This window comes from Azolla caroliniana, unplaced genomic scaffold, assembly GCF_043228905.1.
Source record: "Azolla caroliniana isolate FFs.n. ecotype wild unplaced genomic scaffold, voAzoCaro1.0.p SCAF_17, whole genome shotgun sequence".
In the NCBI taxonomy this organism is placed as follows: Eukaryota; Viridiplantae; Streptophyta; class Polypodiopsida; order Salviniales; family Salviniaceae; genus Azolla; species Azolla caroliniana.
The window spans coordinates 2,103,640-2,128,280 of record NW_028230452.1 but is presented as its reverse complement, the minus strand read 5'-3'; the positions used below and the strand labels follow the sequence as shown (position 1 = coordinate 2,128,280).

General features: G+C 39.9%; 2 protein-coding genes and 2 non-coding genes across 4 annotated transcripts; 1 reads left to right on the top strand and 3 right to left on the bottom strand.

The window, feature by feature from the left end:
* Positions 1–3,384: 3,384 nt before the first annotated feature.
* On the top strand, positions 3,385–3,591 carry LOC147852764 (U2 spliceosomal RNA). The gene has a single exon (XR_015531354.1). It is a non-coding gene; the product is annotated as a U2 spliceosomal RNA (small nuclear RNA).
* Positions 3,592–4,318: 727 nt separating this feature from the next.
* Positions 4,319–4,483, bottom strand: LOC147852763 (U1 spliceosomal RNA). The gene has a single exon (XR_015531371.1). It is a non-coding gene; the product is annotated as a U1 spliceosomal RNA (small nuclear RNA).
* Positions 4,484–7,141: 2,658 nt separating this feature from the next.
* On the bottom strand, positions 7,142–13,504 carry TRP1 (tryptophan biosynthesis 1). Its single transcript, XM_087333102.1, has 10 exons — positions 13,147–13,504; positions 12,919–13,062; positions 12,667–12,828; positions 9,086–9,169; positions 8,815–9,003; positions 8,567–8,657; positions 8,366–8,425; positions 7,825–7,943; positions 7,620–7,754; positions 7,142–7,545 (listed from the first exon to the last, which is right to left on the bottom strand). Exons 1-10 carry the CDS (start codon positions 13,333–13,335, stop codon positions 7,513–7,515), a joined length of 1,206 nt encoding a protein of 401 aa, XP_087189228.1. The 5' UTR covers positions 13,336–13,504; the 3' UTR covers positions 7,142–7,512.
* Positions 13,505–16,609: 3,105 nt separating this feature from the next.
* Positions 16,610–18,621, bottom strand: LOC147852761 (uncharacterized). Its single transcript, XM_087333446.1, has 4 exons — positions 18,489–18,621; positions 18,076–18,393; positions 17,393–17,452; positions 16,610–17,234 (listed from the first exon to the last, which is right to left on the bottom strand). The coding sequence occupies exons 1-4, from the start codon at positions 18,523–18,525 to the stop codon at positions 17,008–17,010; spliced, it is 642 nt and encodes a 213-aa protein (XP_087189572.1). The 5' UTR covers positions 18,526–18,621; the 3' UTR covers positions 16,610–17,007.
* Positions 18,622–24,641: the final 6,020 nt, after the last annotated feature.

The following is a 24,641-nucleotide window of genomic DNA, read 5'->3' as shown; positions in this document are numbered from 1 at the left end:
TTGGAGACGAAGTCGTCTGTGCGGAAGATCAAGAAGCATTCGATTCTGTTCTTTACCTGCGTATAACAGTTTCTAGGTCGTTGCACAGAGAGAGAGAGAGAGAGAGAGAGAGACACACACACACACACACAAAAGACTCTCTATTCCACAAAGCAATAATACAACATCCAACCTTACAAAAAGGTTACAAGGTCACTATATATAGTGACCGACTTAGGGCAACTACCATTTATGCTAATTACACAAATGGCTCAAAGGGATAGTGTGAATACGTCCATTATACACTTGTATTCGACATTGATGTCACGATTCATCGTGATACATTAGACAGTACACGCAATTTTTTGCAAGACATGAACCAAATGTTGCATATTGCCAAAGAGAATGTCAAGACGGCTCAAGATCGTGCTCGGTTTTATGTTGATCAGGATAGACGTCCTCGTGCATTTACTATTGGTCAAAAAGTTTTTTGTGTGTACCTATTGACTCTACATCATTGTCTACGGGCAAGTGCGCTAAGTTAGCCCCATGATATTGTGGCCCATTTGAAATCCTTAAGCGGGTTGGGTCATTTGCTTATCACCTTGCCTTACCCCATAACATTGGTATTCATCCTATTTTTCACGTCAGTCATCTAAAACCATTTTTAGGATCTGGTGATAACACCATCACAATCCAAGATCTTGTAACATTAGAGGATTTTTCTTACAAACCTCATGTTCCTGAACAAATTCTTGATTCTCGTACTAAGCATTTACGTTCTAAAGAGATTCGGCTATTCAAGAACAAATGGATTGACAAACCTATTGATGATGCTACATGGGAACACGAGCATACTCTTAACGCACAATTTCCTCACTTTATATTGCAAGAGTGCAATCTTTTGAAGTAGGGGAGTATGTTATGTACACATAACGTTGGTGAGGGTAGGTCACTAATATTCACATTAGTGAAGGGTATGTTCACTAATGTTAAAAAGGGGACTAATGATTGGATAGAAAGAATAATAGGTGCATGCACTATCATGATTTGGACAACCAATGAATGGAGAGCCTTTTAGAAAGGCACATCTATTCAAGGGGCCTAGGAAAAGGTATAAATATGAGGCTTAGCTACCCTCATAAGGACATTACATCGGAAGGCTGTTGTCTTAGACACCAATTGTGTGGGCTAGGCTTTCGTCTCGACGATCGTGTTTATCTCTTCCAAGGTATTAGTCATCCTAATATCCGGCGGTATGGGACGTCGGTGGTAGGTTGGCTATGTCTAGATCATAGCTCGGGGGTGGTCGGGTGGAACGGGTTCTTCTATCCAATCTATTTTCCTTCTTTTATTTTACTTTGGTCTATTGATTAGTAATAGACTCTTAACAATAGGTGCTCGATCTGAAGACCCAAGCAGAATGTAGTTAACCCGAGGTCTTTCATTTCAAATTGGCAGCTAAGCATAGTAGCAACATCTTCAATAACATTGGATGTCCCAATAATATTGACACCATCAACATAATTTGCGATGATGACAAATTCTCTAAGAGGATGATAACTTGATCGATGGATTGTGAAATTTTCGAAGCTGCATAGAGTTGCAAAGTTCTTCGGGTATCTTCATGTATATATCGTTATCCAAATCACCATAAAGATAAGGTGTAACCACATCCCTTTGATGCATATGAAAACTTCATTGAACAGTAAAATGAATCAGCCAACGAAAACTCGTTGCATCCATAACTTTATCATTGTGCTTCCGCACAAAAACCCTACGATAGCCAACGAGTTAAATTCTCTTAAATTTTACCAAAAACTCCTCGTCTGAGAAGACTATTTAGTTGAACCTGAATAACTTCTTTCCACTTATCCCAAAAAGGAGATGCTTTTGCCTCTTGAATAGTTTGAGGATACGATTCGTTCCCAAATGTTGTTGCGATATAGACAATGAAGATATCATTAACCTCTTGTCGTGGTATTAACTTGAGAATTAGCATAATTAGCAATCAAAATTCTTCACTAATTATCCTATTTGATACTATAGGAACTTCAATTTTAGCCTCAGTTGTTGGTTTTCGCTTTCTTAATTGTTTATCTTTTGCTCCAATAGGCCGCCCACGCTTCCTTTGAGATTCTACGACATGTGCCGGTGATTCTCCAATCAAAATTCGGGTAAGCACATTCATAGTAGGATTAATGTCGAAGACCTTCATATTGAAAATGTCAACAAAAACATTTGGTGCATTGTTGGCAATACTTTGTAGATGTAATATTCGTTGAGCTTCTTTCTCCCCCTCTCCAGTATAAGGATCTAGTGGTATCCATTTGCATCGCACATTTGCAAATGCATGAAGATTTCTTAGCGGGGTAGGTGAATAGATAACATCACATATTTCCAAGAAAGTGCCACTTGGAAGTTGGATAGTGGGGTCCCTCTTCCTTGTCCAATACAAGAACGAAAGATAATCTTGATGCTGAAAGGGGCTAGATCTTTAATATGATATGAGGATTCTTTATGACATAGAATAGTGTGTGTTGAGGCGTAGTCAATAGGACAAAGAAAATGACTTGTATGCAAATCAATTGCATGGGCCTCAATCATGTTTGCTTCGGGCTCGAATTCCAAAGGTTGATCCATAAAACTATATTCCAATATTAGAATTGATGGTGAGATCGTTCATGTTTTTGCCTCTAGTTTCCTATCTTGACCTTGCTTGCCATACTTCTGGTAAAGATCAACATGAAACTTAGAAGTTTGGCAAGTATTTGCCCAGTGCCCTCGTAAACCACATCGAAGGCATGAATTCGATGAAGGATTATCTTGACTTTGACTTTGATTGATGATGCAATTGTCCGAGGCTTTTACCGTCCAGTTCCCCATTCTTTGTAGTGCAAGTTTTGAGTTCGAGTGTCAATCTTTGCATATATGAGATTGCTATATGTCATGTCCAAAGCTACACACCGGTGTTATCTGTAAAAGTGCAAATGTATTAGAATAATTTGAGAAAGTCCACATGTGGACAAACCCATGGTGAAGACGTTTGAGGTGTTATGTCATAAGATCGAGGATGCTTGATTATATTCATAGGTAGGCTTAATTAAGAAATGAATCATATTCACAAAAAATGGTTGATAGGTCTCATTGAAGTGGAGCGAGGTGCACGAGAAGCAAAAACTAAGCTTTCATGAAGGTTATTATATATGGCATTGTTATATTTGGTGTGGGATGCGAAAAGGTTAACATACGTAGTAGATAAGGGGGTATTGTTATTTGGTTTGGGAAGAGAAAAGGTTAACATACGTAACTGTAGAAGAGAGGGGGGGGGGGGGAAGATATCCCACATATAGACGCCTGCTCACCCCAGCCTATAAGTATGGAAGTAGAAAGACAACCCAAATCATACCTTTCTCGGCCTTTTGGCTAAGATCAAGTGTAGTATCTGTTCTTATCAGTTTAATATCTGATACGTGGCCTATAAGGCCACATGATATTAACCTAATTTCTTTCATGGGGGCAGCACCCGTTCGAGGCAGCTTGCTGTCTCTGGGAGCTGCGAGCGTCGCCTCGGTTTTGCACTGACGCCGAGGTCATATAGGCGCGCCCCCCCCACTACAATCATCCAAACTATAAGAATGCAATGACAAATGAATAAATAGGTATTATGAGCGAGTTTCCGAATTCCTTCTGTAAGCTAAGGAGCTATTTTAACTGAATATGTATGTGGAAGCCAAACATGGGGAGGGCCCATAATATATATTTACATAGATTTGACGAAGTCCATTCACACGGCAAAATACTTGCCAACCGCACGCTCTCTATTCTCTGATTGGGCCACTAACGCGGACCTGAACCTAAACAAGCAAAGGGTAGTGTAGGGCTGGTAGATAACTACCCGTTTGCCTAAACTTCTCTTTACACCGCCTATTGGTTGGGGTATGTATACCCATGAGTCTCCGCACCCGTGGTAAGAATTTGGCATCTTGCATATCCAGGAGTGATCATGGGTGTATAGACATGCCATGTGATACGTCCTACCCGACTGATATATATATATATATATTTCAGTCTCATGGCGGCCTCATCCAATCCATGATTATTTCTGTTTCTAATATTTGCGTCCATCTTGACCCTATCGTTTGTTTATCCCTTCTGGATATACATATCCGTGACCACTCCACCCCATCTGTGCTATTTACATCACATACGTCTTCTGTTATTTGCATCACATAACATGGAGATTATATATAACCGCCCATATGTTGTTTACAGATTTCGTAGTTCATTTACACCCAATTTTCGGGCGGACATTCAGAGTTTGATTCGATTGATTGAGAAAGGGGCCGCGCGAACGCGAGCCCCCGCTGCCACAAATTATGACGTGCACTCTCCCACATTGGGGAGATGCTAGGGCAAACAGCCCCTCCGGCAGTGCAATGGAGGCGCCGGCCCTAAGCCATGGGCCTTGTTGATCACCGATAGACCCCGCCCAGGTAAGTATGTTCTGCTGTTGCTCAAACCACTTTATTTATAGCTGCTTGCCTCCCCGTCTTCTCTATGTGGGACAAATAGAAGATATACTCTCTATCTACACTTTTCCATTTCTGCTCTTTTTGTGTCTATTCATTCGCCATGACACACGCACTACAACCACCACTAACTATCCCTTGCACCATGATCCCATACCTACTCTACGTCATCCACCCCACCACCATGCCTGGGTGGGTTTGTTTCTGTTTAGCCCTTCGTGTTGTATTCGTTCCTCTATGTATATAGCTACAGAGATGACGAAACAAAAGAAGAATGTGGAGGATGAGCAAGCTAAGATGAAAGTGTCCGCGTTCCAAAAACCACTCAAGACTTGACGAAGGCACCCTGTACTTTAAATGCATTATTAATGTGCTTGGAGGCGTCGAGATGGGGTTGTGCCTACAAATTACGAAACTTTTTCTCAACTATTTCATGGTGTTTCCACGTGGTCGACAGATAGTTTATGCATGTGGAGTTACATCGGGGAAAATGTGTCGAAAGCATGGCTCCCTCCAACATGGAGGAATGTGCCTTCAATGTCTCGACTGAATGACTCCTCTGTCCAATAAAGTTTACGGTTATCCTCCAAGCCACAACACCGACAAAATGTCCACGTGCGGTCTTCATTCATTGGGCAAATTCACTTGCGATAGCACATCCTAGCACTTTGTTGCACAAGTCTTCCTTCACATGGACAATGGTTGAATAGAAAAGCATACAATGATCTTCGGGTCGTGTTCTTAGAAGCATCAAGGAATCAACCATCGGTCTAGAACAAAACGTTTCATGTTGCCTGAGCGTATGTCATATGGATTTCTACTTCCCTCATTTCGACCCACCCTACACAAATTGTCTGATGTCTGTATGCAACATTTGAGGCACGTGGAATACTGTCAATCCCAATTCATAGAGGATTCGCACCCACCGCACTAATTGATGCTTAACATGGGTTACACCACCGCATATCATAATGAGATGTAGTCAATGTGGAATGCCGACATTCTCTCATGATGGGTGGTACTATAACTTGTTCTTGTTATCGATAATAGTTAGTGGGCCCTGGCTGGTCGTTCAATGGTTTCCTTGTACTACGGCAACAATGTGTGAGTTCTTGCTTCAAAATGTCATAGGCCCATACGAGTTTGTGGAGAATGTAGTGGCAAGCATGTGAGATTTCAATGCCAATGAAGCCACATAGCTCTTCGAGTAACTAGGAGTTGAGCTCTCCCTTACGATTGCTTATAGCCCATAAGCCAATGGGCAGATAGAGCTTGGGCACGGTCCCATAAACATGGCTATTGTTTGAGCTTGTGAATGAAGGGTTGGTGATTGGCCTCGTTGCGGGTCGATAGGACCACCCACAACTCATTGAAAGGGTTTATGCCAACACAACTCATGTATGGTCAAAAGCTGTTAACGCACATAGAAGAGACGATCACATCGTAGGTGACAATGTCCTGTTGAAAGCAACTGTCAAGATGCAAAACAAAACTAGCACTCTTAGAGATGAAGATCTTGAGATGACATTGAGCAATAGATTTATAATAATAATAGACAACTGAAAAATAAGACAAGATCAACAAGAAAAGGAGAGAGAAGATAGGGTGTACTAAAAGGCATGCACTTGTACAAAAGGGACACCACAATATGTTATTGTGATGTGAGTGGACCTTCCCGTTTTCCACTTTTCTACCTTTGGACACATCACATTACGACCACATGTACATGTACTATTTGAGTAGGACCACAAGGGTATTGGACCATGGAGGACGCAAAGAATAGGTGGGCGAAAATGCAAGGGAGTCGAAGGCTCCCACGAGTGGAAAGTTCGGAGGAGTGAAATGAAGCAACTAGTCGGAGGGAGCATCAAGTTGAAGGCTCGCAACAAGTTCCTCTTCTTTTGCATCTTACTCTCATGTAGTAGAACAATGACCAACACATGAGGTTAGGTTCAAAACATATGACCAACATAATGAGCACGAGATTATGTCAAAGGATTTAAACAGTTTTGAGACAGAAAGAAAGCCCCTTGTTAGGCCGAAAAGCAAGATTAAAATAGGGTATACAAGTGTTTGAGCAATAGATTACAACGATGCTAACTAATAGCTAACCACTAATATAAAATGGAAAACAAAGATGGGGGAGGGTTGAAGCTTCCAATGATGGTGAGTTGAGTGGATTGCTGATCCTGACTACTTTCAAAGGTCATGATGCCTTGATTCATAGTGTTCTTTGCCACTCCATCATCCCTTTAAGATGTCGGCAACCACAACGACCACGTAAGTAGAAAAGGAGATCAAGAAGAAGTGAAGCAACGATATACCTTCATGTGAACATTAGAAGGCCGAGCTCCAAATGTTGAAAATCAAACGTAAAAAATGGAGAGCTCCTTGTTCTCCAAAATGTCACAATCGTAAAAGGAAGAAGAATCGAAGAAGAAAGAAAAACCAAAAACCCAAAAACCCAAAATCACCGAAGACAAAAAAAAGAGCTCTCTTCCCTTCCTTTCAGAGGGAAAGAGGGGCCTCGTTTGCACTAGACATTCAATAAACACCACTTGCACAATGTAAACATTCACCACAATGTCCTCAATACCAGACAAAAATAGACCAGGATTCACATAAACATGGCATAAAATATAATGATATGGACAGATGATTGTTTCCGTTAGCTACTCTAGATCAAATAGTTTTTGAACTTAATCCTAAGCATAAAATTTTCGAAAGAATCTGTGATGTATATAAGATACATGCATTCATACTTGTCAATAAAATAACGAAAAGATGGTTGCCTTATTTGTAGTATGTAAAGGGAGTTAATCCGCAGGCAATGATAATAAACAAACTTAAAATGCAGCTGCACTAATCTTGGAATGACAAAAGAGAAGTCACTCTCCCAACAGTTATACAAAACTGGAGAGTTTATGTATTGTTTATAGCAACTGAGGATTTCACCAAAGTATAACTTGGCACATTCTCCATATATTAGCAGGTATCTATGCTAAGTTGTGTTCATTTCTTCTGCCTTCAACATCTGCCACATCAAATCCTTTGCATGAGCTATCCTACTTTTATTTTCAAAGCTTGTTAACAAGGAAATAAAATTACCTGAGAAAGAGAGACCCATGCATCAAGAACTTCCAAAGCTTTCCCAGAACGATGAGCCTCCCTAGCTATGCTCACTCCTTGAGCTAAATTCTTCACTCGGTCAGAAGCCAAAAGCCCAGCTGCTGCATTCAGAATCTGCAAATCAATCGAGCTTTCAAAAAACTGCCCACAATGAAGGCAAGATATCATTTGATAAAAAGCCTACCAATGCATCTGCAATGGGTCCTTTCTTCCCACCGAGAACAGAACGGAGAACCGTCGAATTATATTTTGAATCACCCCCTTGCAGGTCTTTTAGTGTACATCGTGGTATCTGATAGTCCACTAGAAATATAACGTGAAAAGATCAAGGTTGAATTTCAAAATGCATTGTGATTTCAGAATGACTAACATTTTTAACTGACAAACCTGGTGAATACAAAAGCCTACCCTATCTACACAAAAGTAGAAATTCAATTCAAAATTTCAAGGTTTCTGGATTATAAGACATTTGAATGGTCTGGATATTCATAGTCTTTCCATTATTCATATCACCAATATGCTTTTAAAAGAAAATCAAGGTCCAATGCTTAAATGAAATCATTGAAAAGTGCCAACATGGAGGCTGAAATAATTAATTATTCGTCATCCTATGATAGCACTGCTCCGAGAATTTGATAGCACTATGAAGGAAATATTTCAATCAAAGTAATGGCGAGACTGCTTAAAAAGAAACAATGGTAAAAGAAGAAAGTTATAAACCTTACATGGATCTATTTTTTGCTCAACAATTTTATCTGGAGTAACCTCTAAGATGTAACCAGAACCTGAAAAAAGCAAATGATTGATATTATTCGGAGGATAACCCCACATTCTGTTCACTTGAAAGGGTACATTATTCCTCAACAAGCATACAAGCAAGGGGAACTCTAGTGGCATAATGAGCATATGAGTGATATAGAACCTACCAAGTGGACTAATTTCATCCAAGCCTTCTGAATGTACAACAATGGCCTTTCGGAGCCCAAATTTTTGAAGAGCCATGGCCATCTTTCTGACCTTCATATGAAAGTGTCACAACTTATTAGTCACCCATCTCATGTATCAGATGGACTGCACTCACATGGTTTTCATGCCAATTAAAGATAAACTCACAAGGTTTTCATGCCAATAAAGATAACTCACAAGGTTTTCATGCCAATAAAGATAAACTCACAAGGTTTTCATGGTAGACACCAACAACAGCATATGGTACACGAGCTGGATTAAGCATAGGGCCCAAAATGTTGAATACAGTCTTTACTTTTAATGAACGTCGCACTGGTGCAACCACCTTCATTGCTGGATGAAATTCAGGTGCCATCATAAATCCAATTCCAACCTCATTCACGCATCTAGCAACCCCCTACTTAAAACAGAATTGTGTAGTTATTCCCTGCTGATGCAATGTACCTTTGGTAACCAATCATATACTTTAGTGTAGGTACCTTTGGTCCCAGATCAATGGCAACTCCCATGGCCTCTAGAACATCTGCACTCCCACAACTTGAAGAGCTGGATCTGTTGCCATGCTGTAGATTTATATGCAAAAACAATTGCAAATGTCCAAAGTAAGAGCAAAAGGAGCTGAATTTAATTTAAGAGATGCAAAGAAGCTGATGGGTAAATTTAAGTGTTACAAAGTGCCTCCAAAAATAAGGGAATATTCAGTAAGAGCCCTATAGCAATAACACTATAAAATATGTGTATAAGTGTAAGACATAATGAGACTTGATAAAATAGCTAATGAAAAAGTGGTACAGCAATAACATTATAAAATGCCAATATAAATGTAAGATGTAATGAGGGTTGGCTGATCTGTTGAAATTTGAATCTCAAATGTGATCATATTGATCAATGACACTAGTTAAGGTTTCTAAACTGTCACAAAGCCAAGTGCATGCTAAGAGTGCAGATTATAGTGCACTACTGCAATGATTGATAGACCGATATTTGTGTATGATGATCAGGTTCACATCTATCATTACAAAAGCCAAGGGTTTAAGGGGCCCCAACACAACTCTGTTGGAGGGTGGCAGCTCCAGACCTGCACTCTCTTTCATCTTTTATTATCTCTGTACTACATTCTCTCTCTTCCCAAATTCTTCTCTCTCTAGAATCTGCAACTCTTTAAATGCCTTCTCTCTCTAGAATTTGCAACGCTTTAAATGCTTTCTCTCTTCCACTTTTTCCAAGATATTCCCTCTTATTCCTAGTTTATTGCACCTGTTTGGTAGTACAAAAGTCACTTAACTACCAAACAACAATTTCACCCACTTTTCCCAATTTTGTATAAATGGGCTTTACCAACCTCTTTTGTAAATACTTTTACTTTTGTTGCTACTTATAAACAAGCTCTACTCTTTGGCTGTGTCTCTACTCTTTGCAACCATTTTTTCTAATGCTGTCTAACAGCCTTCTCACAGCTTGGCTGTGTCTATTTTGTTCTAACAACTGTTCCGCTGCTGTTATTAACAGCTTTTCTCATATGGTATCAGAGGAGTGAGGTCTCCATGTCCTCAGCCTGATTCTTTTTGCCAAAGAGCACACGGACCTATCTTCTTTTATCCCTCCCTCCCAACCCTATAGAGGAGGTTCTCTTAGCAGCCACCCTCCCAACCTATAGAGGAGGTTCTAACAACTGTTCCGCTGCTGCTATTAACAGCTTTTCTCATAAACTCCACCTTAATGCACAATAGTTTTACAAGATCAAGACCTGTTAGTGGAACTGAGATTACATTGTACAGTTTTATGATGTTACATGCAAGCCCATAGAAGACTTCATAGGAAGAAAGCACAGGAGAAAGAGAAAAGGGGAAGAAATTAATGAGTTACTATTATTCTTCTGAAAAGACTCAAAGAAAATGCATTGCCACTTCTATTTCCAGGAACCAAAATGAAGCTTGACTTGTTTATAATATAAATATGGGTCCTAGGTTGATATTTAAGTCTGACCTCTCAGGGATGATAGTAATCCAAAGATCATAGAAATGACTGTAGAGAAGACAATCATGGCAAGTACTGCAATGGATGGAAACAAATGGACTGGCCAACTGTCAATGAGGAGATTTTCCATGCACCACTGTCGCAGCTGATCTGATCTGAGCTTCAAGAAGCACCAATAGTAACCGGAGCTTTCTTCATGGTAACATGTTGCCTAACATCTGTGACAAACCATGGGACACATACTACTATGAGTAAACGGTGCTTACCTTCAAGGCTAAGCTTTGTGACACTAAGGATGTTAGAAATTTCTAGAAGCTTTGCAATAATGTCAGCATTTTGTATCTAGAATGGCTTGAACAAAAGCCTTCAACATTGCAATGCTCTATTAAACCAAATGGCCATCATGAAGAAAGCATCTCATTTTCAAAATCTTTCGTGAGATGTGACTCCTATTTACAGACTCTTGACCCATACAATAGACTTGCCTATGAATCCTCATGGTTAGTTGCTGAGTCCCAAGTTCACGAAAAATTGAGAGCCTCAGCCAAGTGAGTTGCAAGATTGTGGTACTCACAAACAGTTACAAACTAAGGGATTTCAAGGAATTTGATACTTCATAACTGACTACACAATTGAATTGTCACAGGCTTGGCACTCAGGCATTACCATACTTCCAATACAATATGGAAGTTCGCAATTTAGCTACTACCTATGAATGGAATAAAGTGATCAAGGAAAAGATCATTAGGTTGGACACACTGAAGATAAGTAAAAGGCATTGTGTTCTTGGGGATGAAAAAATGAATAGAAAGCATATTCTCACGTTGTTGACAAATGACAATGAGTATGATTTGCCAAATCTACACATCATCATATCAGCTATATAAGACTTGGGAATCAAATATGGTTGGCTACATTTGTACCTCATTCATCAAGTTGGAGTTGACAGCCACATACTCTTGCTAGGATCTGACATGTAAACATGCATTGGTTGTGCCCTAGAGTTGTAGATGTCGGTGAATTTGCAAGCAATAACATATTTTCAGAACTGGTTACTGTCCAACTTGATAATTGTTTTCAGGTTGTTCACAACAATATTTACTGATGAATGAGGCAAATAAATTTGGATGCCTGTTTTTGGTGTGCATTATGTTGGATCTTGATTCTGGATCTAACATGCATGCACACGTGTCAGGTAAGGAGAGTGAATCCATGTATTACAGCATTTACCAGGGGATGAATAAATGTGTGGGAACAGATGCAAAAATAAATGTGCAAACAAATTTCACATTTCATATATCCCATTTTTGTCAGCTAGAAACAGCTGGTTCATTCAATTATGCATACGACCTATATGCATGGGCAAGACCAATGATGCCACGATGCAAAATGGCTTGATCAACCATATAACATTTAACAGCACTACCAGTGTTCCAGTGCAACCTTTTCAAGAATATTGAAAGGATATTACCGATTCTAAACAGAAATTTCAGGCAAAGGAATGACTCTCCAGCATTTCGCAGTAGTGATACTGCAGCACAATGGTTTTAAGACTCCTAACTTTGCAAGGATCCCCCTAATTCAAGACATCCTCATAAATTCCAAGCTTGCACTTCTTTCAGTATAGTGGTTAAAATACCCTGAAGTCCGCGTTCATCCAGACTTGACTAAAGATGGATGTTTACGCCAAGAACAATTTTTTCTAGTAAAAGATCCATCAAGTAATATTAATAAAACTATCCAAGGCCACACCCTCCATAGGAAACAAATACAAACGAAATCTTAATGCCTCCTGACTATGATCCATACAAACAAGAAAGAAGAGGCGAAGTTCTAACTTGGTATGAGGGTGCCGCCGTTCTCTTCCCAAGTGGCCTTTACAGAATATCCACCTCCTTGGCTACTCCAATACTCATTTTGCACTAGTCCAATAAAGAGTTTTTATGTCCATACACTCCTTTCAGACATATCAGAGGCATAGAAACACACATCATGCTTTCTACAGTTGTTTATACATATCTTTTACAACAATGCAGGTATTCCTTCCCAGAAAAGGAAAGCCTATGCAAGTAATACACCGTACCTTGGCTACTTTTGCGCCGCTTGCAGCAGCAAGAATACAAGCAGCTGTTGAAATATTGACAGTATTTGCACCATCACCTCCAGTACCAGCAATGTCAAAGGCATCGGTTATACCTTTGACAGGTACACATCGACTTATCATAGCTCGAGCAAGCCCACTGATCTATATATAAAACAAAGCAAAAACGAAATTCTGGTAAGCCTTTGAATTTTGCACCACATAAATGAGCTTATAGTGCTATGTCACACTCACCTCTTCAAACGATTCGCCTTTTGCTCTGAGCAGGAGAAGGAAACCACTGATTTGAGCCACATCACCAGAGCTCAACAGACTTTCCATGACAAGCTCAATTTCTGATTCACTCAAATTTATTTTGTTGATCAGTGATTCTAGAACCTGAAGTCCCCTAACATTCAGAAGCCCACATTAGGGAAGCTCCGAAATCCAGAGATAAAATCCGTAAACATAAATTGCTTGAACCTGAGGTATTGAAGTCACAGATATAACAGAAGAAGCTGATACAGAAGTGGCTGCATGCAGTCTACAAGGTACAGAATAGGAGGATCTCTGAGAGAGGCCACCATTTTTTTTCCAAAATGCTGGCATGTGACCCAGACCTGCTTGAAGGCCTGTTGATGGAAGCTGCAATGTCAAACAGGAGGATGCCATACCTGGATCTATCTCTGCTTTCAGATTCCCAGTAACAAACTAGGGCATACTATGCACGAGCACTGCCCTAGCCAGATATGGAATATGTATGCTACCAACAACCCTTCACGTACACCAATATAATAATGTTCATTTCATTGTAGAGGATATTGTTTAAAACTTCATGTGGGTGCTCAAAATAAGTGGAATGTCTAGTGACAAGTGTTGAAGTTAAGTGTTGAAGTCACAGATACTTATATAAGTATAAAGTATGGAAGAACTTAAAGGATCTAATGATATAAAAAAGGTTATTTACAAAACTGCAACAAAGAATAAATATACATGCTCAAGCAGAACCAAAGAATCATACAGATCATACAAAAAATATATATACATGCTCAAGCAGAACCAAAGTATCATCGATATATAAAATCATAGCAATTATATAATTTGCAATAAGGGATGAGTGGTAACAAACCAATTTTATGAAATACAAGCCTCTACCAGCAAAAGAAGAAATTTGTAAGAGTGAAATACTAAGAACGCTAAACTTAATCATATTATCCTTAGGTCTAAAAGAAAAAATATGTAATTTTCGTGCAGTTATTGATAAGATTCTAACTATTTCTCACGTATTATAAACTTACTCCAACATTTGTGCAAGACGAAGAATATAAATACTTTGGTCAAAAACATCTAAATTCAGGAAATAGGACTACAAGAAAGCTCTACATATGCTTTAGGCCATATGTGTATGCATCACACACACTCATACATCTTGATTCCATATACAACCCCTACTCAACTTGCATTATGTGTATGCTTACATAAATATGTGTACGTATAAATGAAACGAGGATACATTGATGCATATATGGTACGTGCATATAGAAAAATACACGCAATAATACAATGTGTATACAATATAATATAACCTTGTACTATTGGACTCGTGAGCAAGAGAAAGAATCACGAGCATGAAAAAATGACCAAGTGAGAGTTGTTTACCTTTACCAATTTGAGATTACAGAAATATTCACAAGCTACAAACACCAGATTGTATAAGAAGGTATAATTGAGCATCAATCACCAACGCATGTAAGAGTTGTATTTTTCTTATTTACAAAACAAAAAGAAGAAGAAGCAGTCGGTCTTTCAATAGAACATCGTAGTTGCATGACAGGAGTTCGTCATTGCTTCTTTCTTATCACATATATCCGTTGTCGTGCCAAAACTATCCAACAATCATGGTCAGCTCCCTAATGGCAACATTATTTAAAATATATAATGGAATTAAAGGTAAGGGCATGGGCTCAAAAAAATGGTAAAAGAGTTCATGGACAAGCTGTCTTTCGAAAACACGATAGCATAATTGATCACCTTGTCCCCCTTCAAGTATTAATGGAAGAAAGTCGTTTGAAAGGTAACATTTTATATTGTTGCTTTATGGAATTCAAGAAAGCTTTTGTTATGATGCCTCATGCTTGAGTTGTATGTAGATGATGTAGTGTTTTTTGCAAATACTTTACGAGATGAACAAAAGCTTATGAGGGATTAGGAAATTTTTTGTGTGCACAATAAGTCCAATGTAAACAACTCTAAAACAAATATTATACTCGGGAAAAATGAAAAAAGAAGATAAACCATTTATGTATATTAACGAGCCACTTGAAATTGTGGAAAGTTTCAAATATCTTGGCCTTGAAGTTCCTTCAAGTCATACGTGAAATGGATGTGCTACCCATTGCTTAGAGGCGAGAAATGGAGTATATTATGCATTTGAGAAAACATGCAATCATAGAGAAATTAAGGTTGGGTTCTCAAGATTACCTATTTGACACTTTGATGTAGAAATATGGGGTTGTACCTTTCCCTAAATCCACAAAGAATTTGAAAGTGTCCAAAAGCATTTGTTACAAAGTTTCTCCAAGTTAAGAAACAAACAAGTCTTTCGCATCGACTTCCTAGGATTGCATGGAAAGCAAGCAAAAATATCCAAAAGATACATAAAAACTAATTTTTGTGTTCTTAGTTGAATGCAAGACATAGAAAAATGGTTTCAAAGATGGGATGCAACATACTTGCTTCACGATGCATCACTAAATTTCTTTGTAAATGAGGCATTTTTGCAATGCTAATGTATCATGAGATGGGAGAATGTGAAGGTTCATGTTTCACACATTATATGATATATGTTGCACCTAACCACAAAACCATATTCTTTGTTGAATGGGGAAACCACACACCTCCATACATGTTAATTCATCCCACTCTCGGCCATCAAAACCATCACTTCCATGAGACTTAACTCACACACACTCTACGATGTGAGACAGGGTGCAAGGGCACAACCAATGAGAGTAGTTGATGATGCACACTTTGCACGACACAAGTTTAGGAGTCCAAGTTTCACACTTTAATACAATTTTGTACCTTTGATCACATTCAAGATGATTCAACTATGCTTTCCACACATTTTCGACCAAACCCAATCGTTCCACAACTTCTTCTCATAGACATAGTGTGCACTTTCTATTACAAGATTCATCAATAAAGTTATTGAACATCAAGAGTTGCTATTTACTTTCATATGTATTACATGAAAATGTAATATTTGTGGTCTCAAAAGTCATATTAGACCTCCAAAGTTACAATCTATCTATCTATCGAGGCTCACTGAATACATTTTAAGTTAAGTTACAACAATCTCGACAATCTATCTATCTATTTATCTAGGCTCACTCGATACATTTTAAGTTAAGTTGCGACAATATCGGCTACTTTATTCATTCATGTCTAATTTGTACATTTCTTTTTCACTTCTCTCCCATCAAGTGTTTTGAATTATTTAATTCACTTCTCTTTTCCATTTTTCTCTATGTATACTCAATACCTTTTAAGTCACTTGGGACGATCCACTAAAATTGAACCAAGAGGTATACATGCTAACCAAGTTATTAGACTCTCAACAACACAAGGCATGGGGCTCAAAGCTTGACTTTAGTCTTTCACACATCTTTATGGCACCCTAATATTACTTCATGATTTTTTTATAATTAATGATCCATATTTGTGTTTTATGTCCACAACTTGTTGATCTGATCCTAAGTTAAACCATGATATTTCAATATGATTTCCAGGAATTTATATATAATGATCATTATTGCATTGAGCCCTATGCATAATTATATACCTTTTTGAAGACATAGCCACTATCATATCTAATAGAAAATGGCAAAAACCCAATGAAAGCTTGGATCACAAGTGGGATATATTCATGGATACAATGGGTTTGCTTATAAAATAAGAGAGATAGAATAGCACATCATCTTTAAGCAAAGATTCCATGTAAATCTTCACGTGTTGGACCTAACTCTGGTATAAATTTCCTTGTTTTCACAGCCATGAAACATCATTCCAACATGGAACAACTCCATATTGCCACTGATCATGTGAATTCCCATTCCATATGAATCATGAAATAGCAAATCATCTTTAAGCAAAGATTCCATGTAAATCTTCACGTGTTGGAGCTAACTCTGGTGTAAATTTCCTTGTTTGCACAGCCATGAAACATCATTCCAACATGGAACAACTCCATATTGCCACTGATCTTGTGAATTCCCATTCCATATGAATCATGAAATATATGTTTCTCTACTATAGCAGTCTGTCTTGATTGGTAATTTAATTTCATTGTTTTCCCTCGTTCTCTCGTAATTGTAGTTTGCTGCCCATGAGCTTGCCTAATTGCGAGTAGAAATTCACAACTTTAGGATTATGCCTATGCCTTTGTATTGCGTCTGGATCTCCAGCTATCTCTTGAACAGCAAACAAAATCTCTGGGTCGCCTAAGCCTGTTTTAATGATCTCATTGTCCATAACTTCCTTTACAATATCTTTTGTTGGTTCTAACATGTCTGCAAAATATATAGTATAATCTTTTTAATCTCTCTTAATATATTTCAAAACCCTTAACCAAATATCAGGAAATCCCTTCCCAACCCACACGTTGAGATTGCAGGATAAACACATAATTTTCCCATGCACAAAAAACAAACATCTTAAAAAAACTTACCAGTTAACTCCTTCCTTAGCACATCCCGTGGAGAGTCTTCAAGCTCAACTTTAAAAATATCTGTAGAATTAAGATGGTTGGAAGAAAATAAAAAAGGATTGCACGTTCTATGTTAAGTTTGTGAAACCATGGCTGATAAAGTGAAAACCATGGCAATAGAGAGAATAGAATGACAAGCTATGGAAGGAAAAACAAGGGAGATTCATCCCAAGTTCCAACTCAGGAAATGTGTATGTCTATCAATTGCTTGAACTGTAGGTTGTAGTATATAATGTAGGTAGCATGGCAAGGCCTACTGGCTGTCTTTTCAAAACGACATGAATCCAGAAAGAAATGAAACCGATTCAATGGTCATGATCATCAAGGATGACAACACAAACTCGACATGCTTGATGAAGTGTCATGATATCTCTGAGGTCAGTAAGCACTATATGCTCTACCATGTGGATGGATAATTTTCAAAACCCTGAGGTTAATGGCATGTAGTTGCGTGTCTCTGACAATATTTACCCAGAATCTGGTGGGATATAAATCGTCTACATCATGTTGAAACAACAGGTTTCAAAATCGTTTCAACTGCTGCTCAAGCCTGCTCTTTGTTAATATACAGGATGATAGCATTACAACATATAACAAGTTTTCTCCAATGCAATCGCTCCCAAGGTTAAAAAAACAAAACGCACCAGGAATGTTGGCTGCTCGTGGATCTTTGGCCTTCAAGAGGGGCATATCATCCGATGGGGTTGCTGATTTGTGACCATCATTTCTCCGTTTTTGCAGATTCGTCTTCCCAGTGTGCTTGGAATTCAAGAAACCTTTCTTGAATGGTTCCGCAAGCAGCTTGGCATCTGGCTGCTGCCTTAATGTGACTGCATCTACCGTCTTCCTCGGTGGTGGCTTCAGAAGAGGAGGAGAAGGAGGAGGATTGTGGTCGGAACGAAACTTGGTCGTTATATATTCTGACATGTCTTCCAAGGGAGGCGGCTCATCGTCATGAGCTCCTGCAGGGAAACAAAAAATAAGAAATAGGAAAGGTAAGGATGAAACAGGGGGATCAGGAAGCCAACAGTTCCGGCATGAACGATCTGAGAAGTACCTGACGATGAGATGTCATGGTTGTCAGGAACGAACATTAGCGGTTGTAGAGAGATTTCCAGGCAGAGCAGCACCAGCCGTGGCCGCCAGTTAACGTGTATAACGGCAGTAGTTTGCCTCTCTTCTTCTTATTCTTCTTATTCTTCTTAACTAAAGTGAATGAATGAATGAATGTAGTGCGTGTATTTTCATCATCCTCTCAACTTTGTGGACACATTCTTGGTGCTAAGTTCTCAAAACCAATTGAAGGAATACTCAACTAATCTTGTTATCATTTCCGAGAAAGAGTAGTCGTTGAAGCCACCAATCTTGCGATTATGTCCTCACTATGTGCCCGATGCATCGTTATCTAACACGCTCTCTCTCCCTTGTGCAGACCTCTCTCCTTTGTAGACCCACAGAGTTACATGCCCATCATCATGGTGGATTTATTCACCTTCTAATCAATGTCGTCCAATTTCAATACCGCCGATAAAATTCTAATGGATTTAGGGAACTCAAAGCGCGATATCTTCCAGACATTGCTTTCCACCCCCTTCAATCTTTGCTTATGTTCATCTACTTCCTTGGATCAGGCGTCTCTAGATGTTCCCCATCATGTCGAATACACCTTCAACATACCTCAAGTTCTACGAGCAATTCTTTTTTACACATTCGTCTATCCCATGTAGTAGAGCATGTGGAATCTATATTCAATCGTAGCATGTCTCGATTTGAGTGTTCCTCTTGAGGCTACAAAAATAACTTCTCAAAGTAAAGTTGGCCATTTCTTACCTAAGTGCCCAATGTTGTGACCGCACCATCATGCTTTGAAAGCATTGCACAAATACATCCTCATATGGGCTCCACACGAGACGTCATCACTTGATAGTTGCCATATGGTCTCGTGGATACGTTTATCCATGTCGTAAACACCTTCGATTTCACACTTCTTACAATCAATTCAATGACCAAATAAGGCTCCAAGCTCTAGATTTTGGTTTTGTTCTACATCTCCTATTAATCCTACAAAAATTTCCAAGCATATCCCACATTCTTTATGCGTTAAATATGAAGAAGTAGAGAATAGTTCAATGAACGACCAACATAAGAAAGCAAATTACGTAAAGACGTGTGTTATATGTTATGAAAAAGGCATGCCCACAATGTAGTTGTAGAGTCACTCTATACTCTATACTCCCCCTCTCCTTTGAGGAAGAGGCACTCTAAAGTTTAAACCTCTCGAAATTACCAAGAGTAAATAGGCTCCACAGTCTAAATTTGGATAACCATACCGGTGTCAAATACTTCTTGTGCACCTCAAGTAACACAAAAGATTTGGGAAGAGCAAATCCTAATCAAGCCAGTCCATACTTCAAAGTGAACAACTTTATGTTATAAAACACTAGAATAATTAGAATAAGCAAGATGGACACATAAAAAACTAAAGTCAAAATAGAACAATGCAAGTAATGAAAGTAGGCAAAACAAACTCCATGTATGACTATGTATTTCCATTTCGAACACAAGTAATCTTCTCCACCCATCCTTCTTTGCCATGGCACGCCTATATTATGACCGACAAGACAAAATTAGACAAAACTAAAGGATGTTTAATAGATCCAGAAAAACATCAACACAAATTGTTTAAATTTTAAATGGCAATAAAATGCATGGTCATCCAAAAGCAACCTAGAAACTTGTGGAAATGCATAACAATGAGTCACTATTACATTTGTTTCCCAATTTTAAGAAGAGAGAAATGCATAACAAGATTCACTATTAAATTTGAAAACTAAAGCATTGCCCAATACATTTGTTTCCCTTTTTGGCAACAGAAGAGAGGATTTCCAAATTGGGTGTTTAAAAAAGAGTCCCGTAAAAGGACGTGTGTGTATGTGTGTTAAAAACAATATATAATGTTTCCCTTAATGGGAAGTAAAGGGTATATATATGTGTGTGTGCGCGCTATGGCATTTGTATTACAAAATAAGAAGGAAGCCTGTATAACGACCCAAAGCGGGGGGCGTTTCTACAGCAAAAGCATCGAGACAAAGCTAGCTATGGCGGCTGCTGCCATGACCATTCCCTCCCTCACAATCACAGGAGGCGACCCAGACGCATCCGGGATTTGTTGTTGTTGGGTTCCGGTGGACCCCTGATCCGCTGGTGCTGTACTCCCGCCAGACAGAGGTGGCGTCGACGCGGCCATTGGCGGAGCTGGAGGAGAGATGCCATCGCCGCCTCCAGGAGCAGAGATATTTCCCTGATCAGGTGTTGGTGCAGTAAGCGTGGCTTCCGCTGGAGTGTAGGCTGGCGGCGGTACATCAGAACCTGAAATGGCAGGTGACTGAGCAGGCGGAGACGTAGCTGGTACCGGCACATTAGGGACAGCATCAGGGCTGCTAGCAGCAGGGGACATGTCAGGGCTTTGGACAGGTGATTCTATGGGGCTACCGATCGGCGATAGGCCAGGGCTTGGGACCGGCGATTCTGTGGGGCTACCGATCGGGGATGCATCAGGGCTTGGGAGGGGCGAGAATGTATCGGGGCTCATTGTTGGAGCCCAATCAGGCGATAGTGCAGGCCCATCACCAGAAGGGCCTTCTGCCGGAGATTCTGAGGAGGCGGAAGGGGGGCTGGCTGGGGAAACGAACACACCACCTGCTAAATTGGAATTGAAAGAGTTCTGCGGCTGTGGCTGAGCTTGCTTGAGGTCCAGCAGGCCGCCTATCCCTTGGCAAGCCACTCCGAAACTGGCCAGCACAGTGGGACACAGATTGGGGCGTTCCACAGGCACACCACCTAACGACAAGCCGCGGCTTGATCCGGCTCCAGGGCTAGAGGCGGCTGTACCATTGGCAGCGTCACCATCGTCGCTTACTACCAGGCCGGAGCCGGTCAGTGCAGTCGGGAGCCACGTGCCTGTCGGAAGGCGCCGGAGCTGGTCGAAGGTCATGGCCCCAGGCAGCACGTGGAGTTTGAGGACGCCCATGTAATCTTTGGGCGGGATGGAGGCGGCGCTGCCCAGGGTGGCGTCTGTGGGCACCAGCAACGTCACGCCCACGGGGCCTCCTCCTCCTCCGCCCCCGCCCAGCATCAGCTGCTGGAGCCAAGTGCCCACCACATGGGTGGCGGTGCCATTACTGCTGAGCAGCCAGCTGAGGAGCGTGGCGCCACCCAAGAAGCCACGAGTGGCGAGATCCGTCACCAGGGCCTTCTGGAGGCTGAGGCCTCGGCTGATTACACTGCTGGCGCCATTCTGCATATCCTCCACGAGAGTGGCAGCATCAGCCATGGGCGGCAGTTGCTTGGAATGAGGCGGCAGCGAGGCCAACATGAACATCGCGAGAAGAGCCAACACGGAGACTATCCGAGGAGGCCGAGGCATGGCCATGACGGGGCAGGACAATGCGCAACCACCACCGGAAGCTGAGGAGCCTACTCTGCTGCGGACGGCCATCGTTATGCTCGATGTATGTATATATATATATATTTGAAGCAGCAGCAGAGCAGGAGACCTCTCCGATGGTGAGCTAATGGCGCCCTCCCAAATAAGTCTCTATGTCTCTCTAAGAAGAGCTGTGCGTGTGTGGAATGTAGTACTGAGGAGCGTAGTGTTGTTGCCCGCTTATTTATATAGAGGGGTTGTGGAGCTTCTTCTTCTTCTTCTTCAATCACGGACTGATGAGATTACCTGAGCAGGAAGAGGAGCAGGAGTGCATCTGCCGCTGCTTGATTGGCGCCGCCATTTCGCGTAGATATATATGTACAACTCTTTCATCTCTGATCTATCTCCAATGTCACCAACCCACCACCGCCTTGGCCCTTGGTTTTGTTCAACACTCACACACACTTCGTACATTCTCCTCTAGTGGAAATTGGAATGTCCCACTTTTGGGCCTCCTCTCTACATAACACGGTTTCGGGTGCACTCGTCTATGCATCCCTCTTTCATGTGGCTCTAATCTTGAAAGCAAATGAGACTCGAGAATGTCCTCCAACGTGACCTCTCGATTATTTTGGACATTATGAATATCGTCTATCGATGAATATTCTCCCTTGAAATGGGTAGCAAGGACAATTTTCTTCGGATTTTGATTCTCTATTGTTTTTGGGCTTATTGGCTTCATGGTAATTTGATAGAATCCAAGTTTCAATTCTCACAACATGCATGGCCCCATCCCATAGATTACAATCGGACATCACGACGATATCTATCAATCCACCCCTTTCTTGATGTGGAAACACCCACATAGATACAATGTACTTTGTATAAACCTTGCTATGTATTGACGCATATGCAACACTTTCATTGGGAAGTTGGTCAAGTTGTTCCTGGGAAGTTGGTCAAGTTGTTCCTATCATTATAATTAGTGTCTCCTAAATGATTCCATGAAATGATTAGTAACTGTAACTTGTATGTGTTTCACCTATTTGCCCATCCAATCTCTCATGTCTAAATTAGTGAATTAATAGGGGCTAACAAGAGAGTATAAATGCCAAAGGTCATTTGATAAGGACCACGAGATTGTGCCTTGAACTCCAAGCACCCTAAATAGAGGCATCTAATGAAAATGGTTTCCCCTTTATGAATATAAATAATACTTGTTTTTATTGTATGTGGCTTCTCAATTGTAGTACATACGATTTTTTGTCATTGTAGCATGCAACAAAAAGCAATGCCTTAAACACAAGGAGCATCTTCTTGTTGTTCGGGTTTAAGTTTGCAGCTAATATTAAAATACATTATATAATGGGATTTGGGATCATGAGTTTAGAAATCAAGTTTCATTTTACCCTTTTATTGGTCCAATACTTCAAAAAATGTTGTTTAAACCACCAACAACTACACGTGCCATTTAAAAATTGATAAGGCTCTTATCGATGAACTAGAGTGTTAACAATATTGGGATGAAAATTTAGGTTTCATTGATCCATTGATGCATTTAGTTTCTTTCTCTTCTTGATCTTGATGGGCAAGTCGATGAGATATCTTCTTCATCATGTGAGAGCAAAATTTGGGATGTCATTAGGCGATGATGTGTGCGTGTTCTCTCGAGCAAACCTAATGATGGATCCATTGTTGTGGATGACTTCAATTGTTTATTATCTCAATGCAGTATTATTATTTTCGATAAATCATTAGGCAATGCAATTTGATAATTAAAAGCTAGAAATTTGGATTAAAAAGCAGTTAGTATGTGTCATTCTCAAACTAAAAATATGAAGTATTTTTATAATGCAACTAGCATAGAAACCACTAGTCAAAAGTCAAAGTTTACAATCTTAAAGCGAAAAGTTGCCTTAAACGTAAGATTTGTAAATTAGTAAACTCTTTCATCGATTATAAGAACATGCAATGTATTAACATCTCTAAAGATGCCAACGAGACCAAAACAATATGCGTCTTATAGGTTGTTTGATTGTTCAATTACTTGAAATGAATAAACCCTATAAAAAGCCAAAGGAAATGCAATATTGATCATATTGCTCCCGTGAGATGCCTCCTCTTCATTATTCTATTTTGCTTGAGATGTCATGACTCATGCCTATGTCACTTCCCAATTATGGCTCTTGTATGTTTGAGGTGTGTGTGTTTCATTCTTCACCATGTGATCTTAGTTCTCTCATAATGGTGAGTTCTTCAACTTTGTCCAAAGCAATCGATTTTCATGAACTCATTTGACCTCCGAGATACTCACTTCGGCCTAAATAGGTTAGTGGGCACAATGTGGTGTGTGGAGTAGTCGAGTTAAAGTCGATGGCATGGATGTTCCAATGCTACATGGAGGTTGCCCTATCAATCACTATGTTTGGTTTGTGCAAATGAGGTTACACGGTAAAGTCCCTAACAATTTTAAGACATAAATAACATGTCACGGCACAATGGTTCAAAACCTACTTGAAATATGTAATGGTACCTATTAATTAACCTTCATGTCCACACAAAACATTACAAATTTACCATGTGGCACCCGTGATAGTAATGCCTCACATATTGTAGTACACACACATCTACAAATGAATGTTCCCTTGACTTTATTCCACTATCACATAACTCAAATAGTTTCTCTTAGACATCACTTTCTCCCACCCACTAGTTTGAGATTGGAGATGATGTGAAGAGGTAGGTATTTATCCAATGGTTGCACATTTGCCGATGAATAAAACG

What these genes read in the sequence shown, in the direction of transcription:
- TRP1 (XM_087333102.1), bottom strand. Translation starts at nt 13,335, where the DNA reads ATGGCATCCTCCTGTTTGACATTGCAGCTTCCATCAACAGGCCTTCAA. An exon ending in GTGTCTACCATGAAAACCTT is followed by an intron (nt 8,658 to 8,814) that starts GTGAGTTTATCT and finishes TTTCATATGAAG; the next exon opens with GTCAGAAAGATGGCCATGGC. An exon ending in GACCCATTGCAGATGCATTG is followed by an intron (nt 7,755 to 7,824) that starts GTAGGCTTTTTA and finishes ATTGATTTGCAG; the next exon opens with ATTCTGAATGCAGCAGCTGG.
- LOC147852761 (XM_087333446.1), bottom strand. Translation starts at nt 18,525, where the DNA reads ATGTTCGTTCCTGACAACCATGACATCTCATCGTCAG. An exon ending in CCATGACATCTCATCGTCAG is followed by an intron (nt 18,394 to 18,488) that starts GTACTTCTCAGA and finishes GTTTCCCTGCAG; the next exon opens with GAGCTCATGACGATGAGCCG. An exon ending in ACGAGCAGCCAACATTCCTG is followed by an intron (nt 17,453 to 18,075) that starts GTGCGTTTTGTT and finishes TTAATTCTACAG; the next exon opens with ATATTTTTAAAGTTGAGCTT.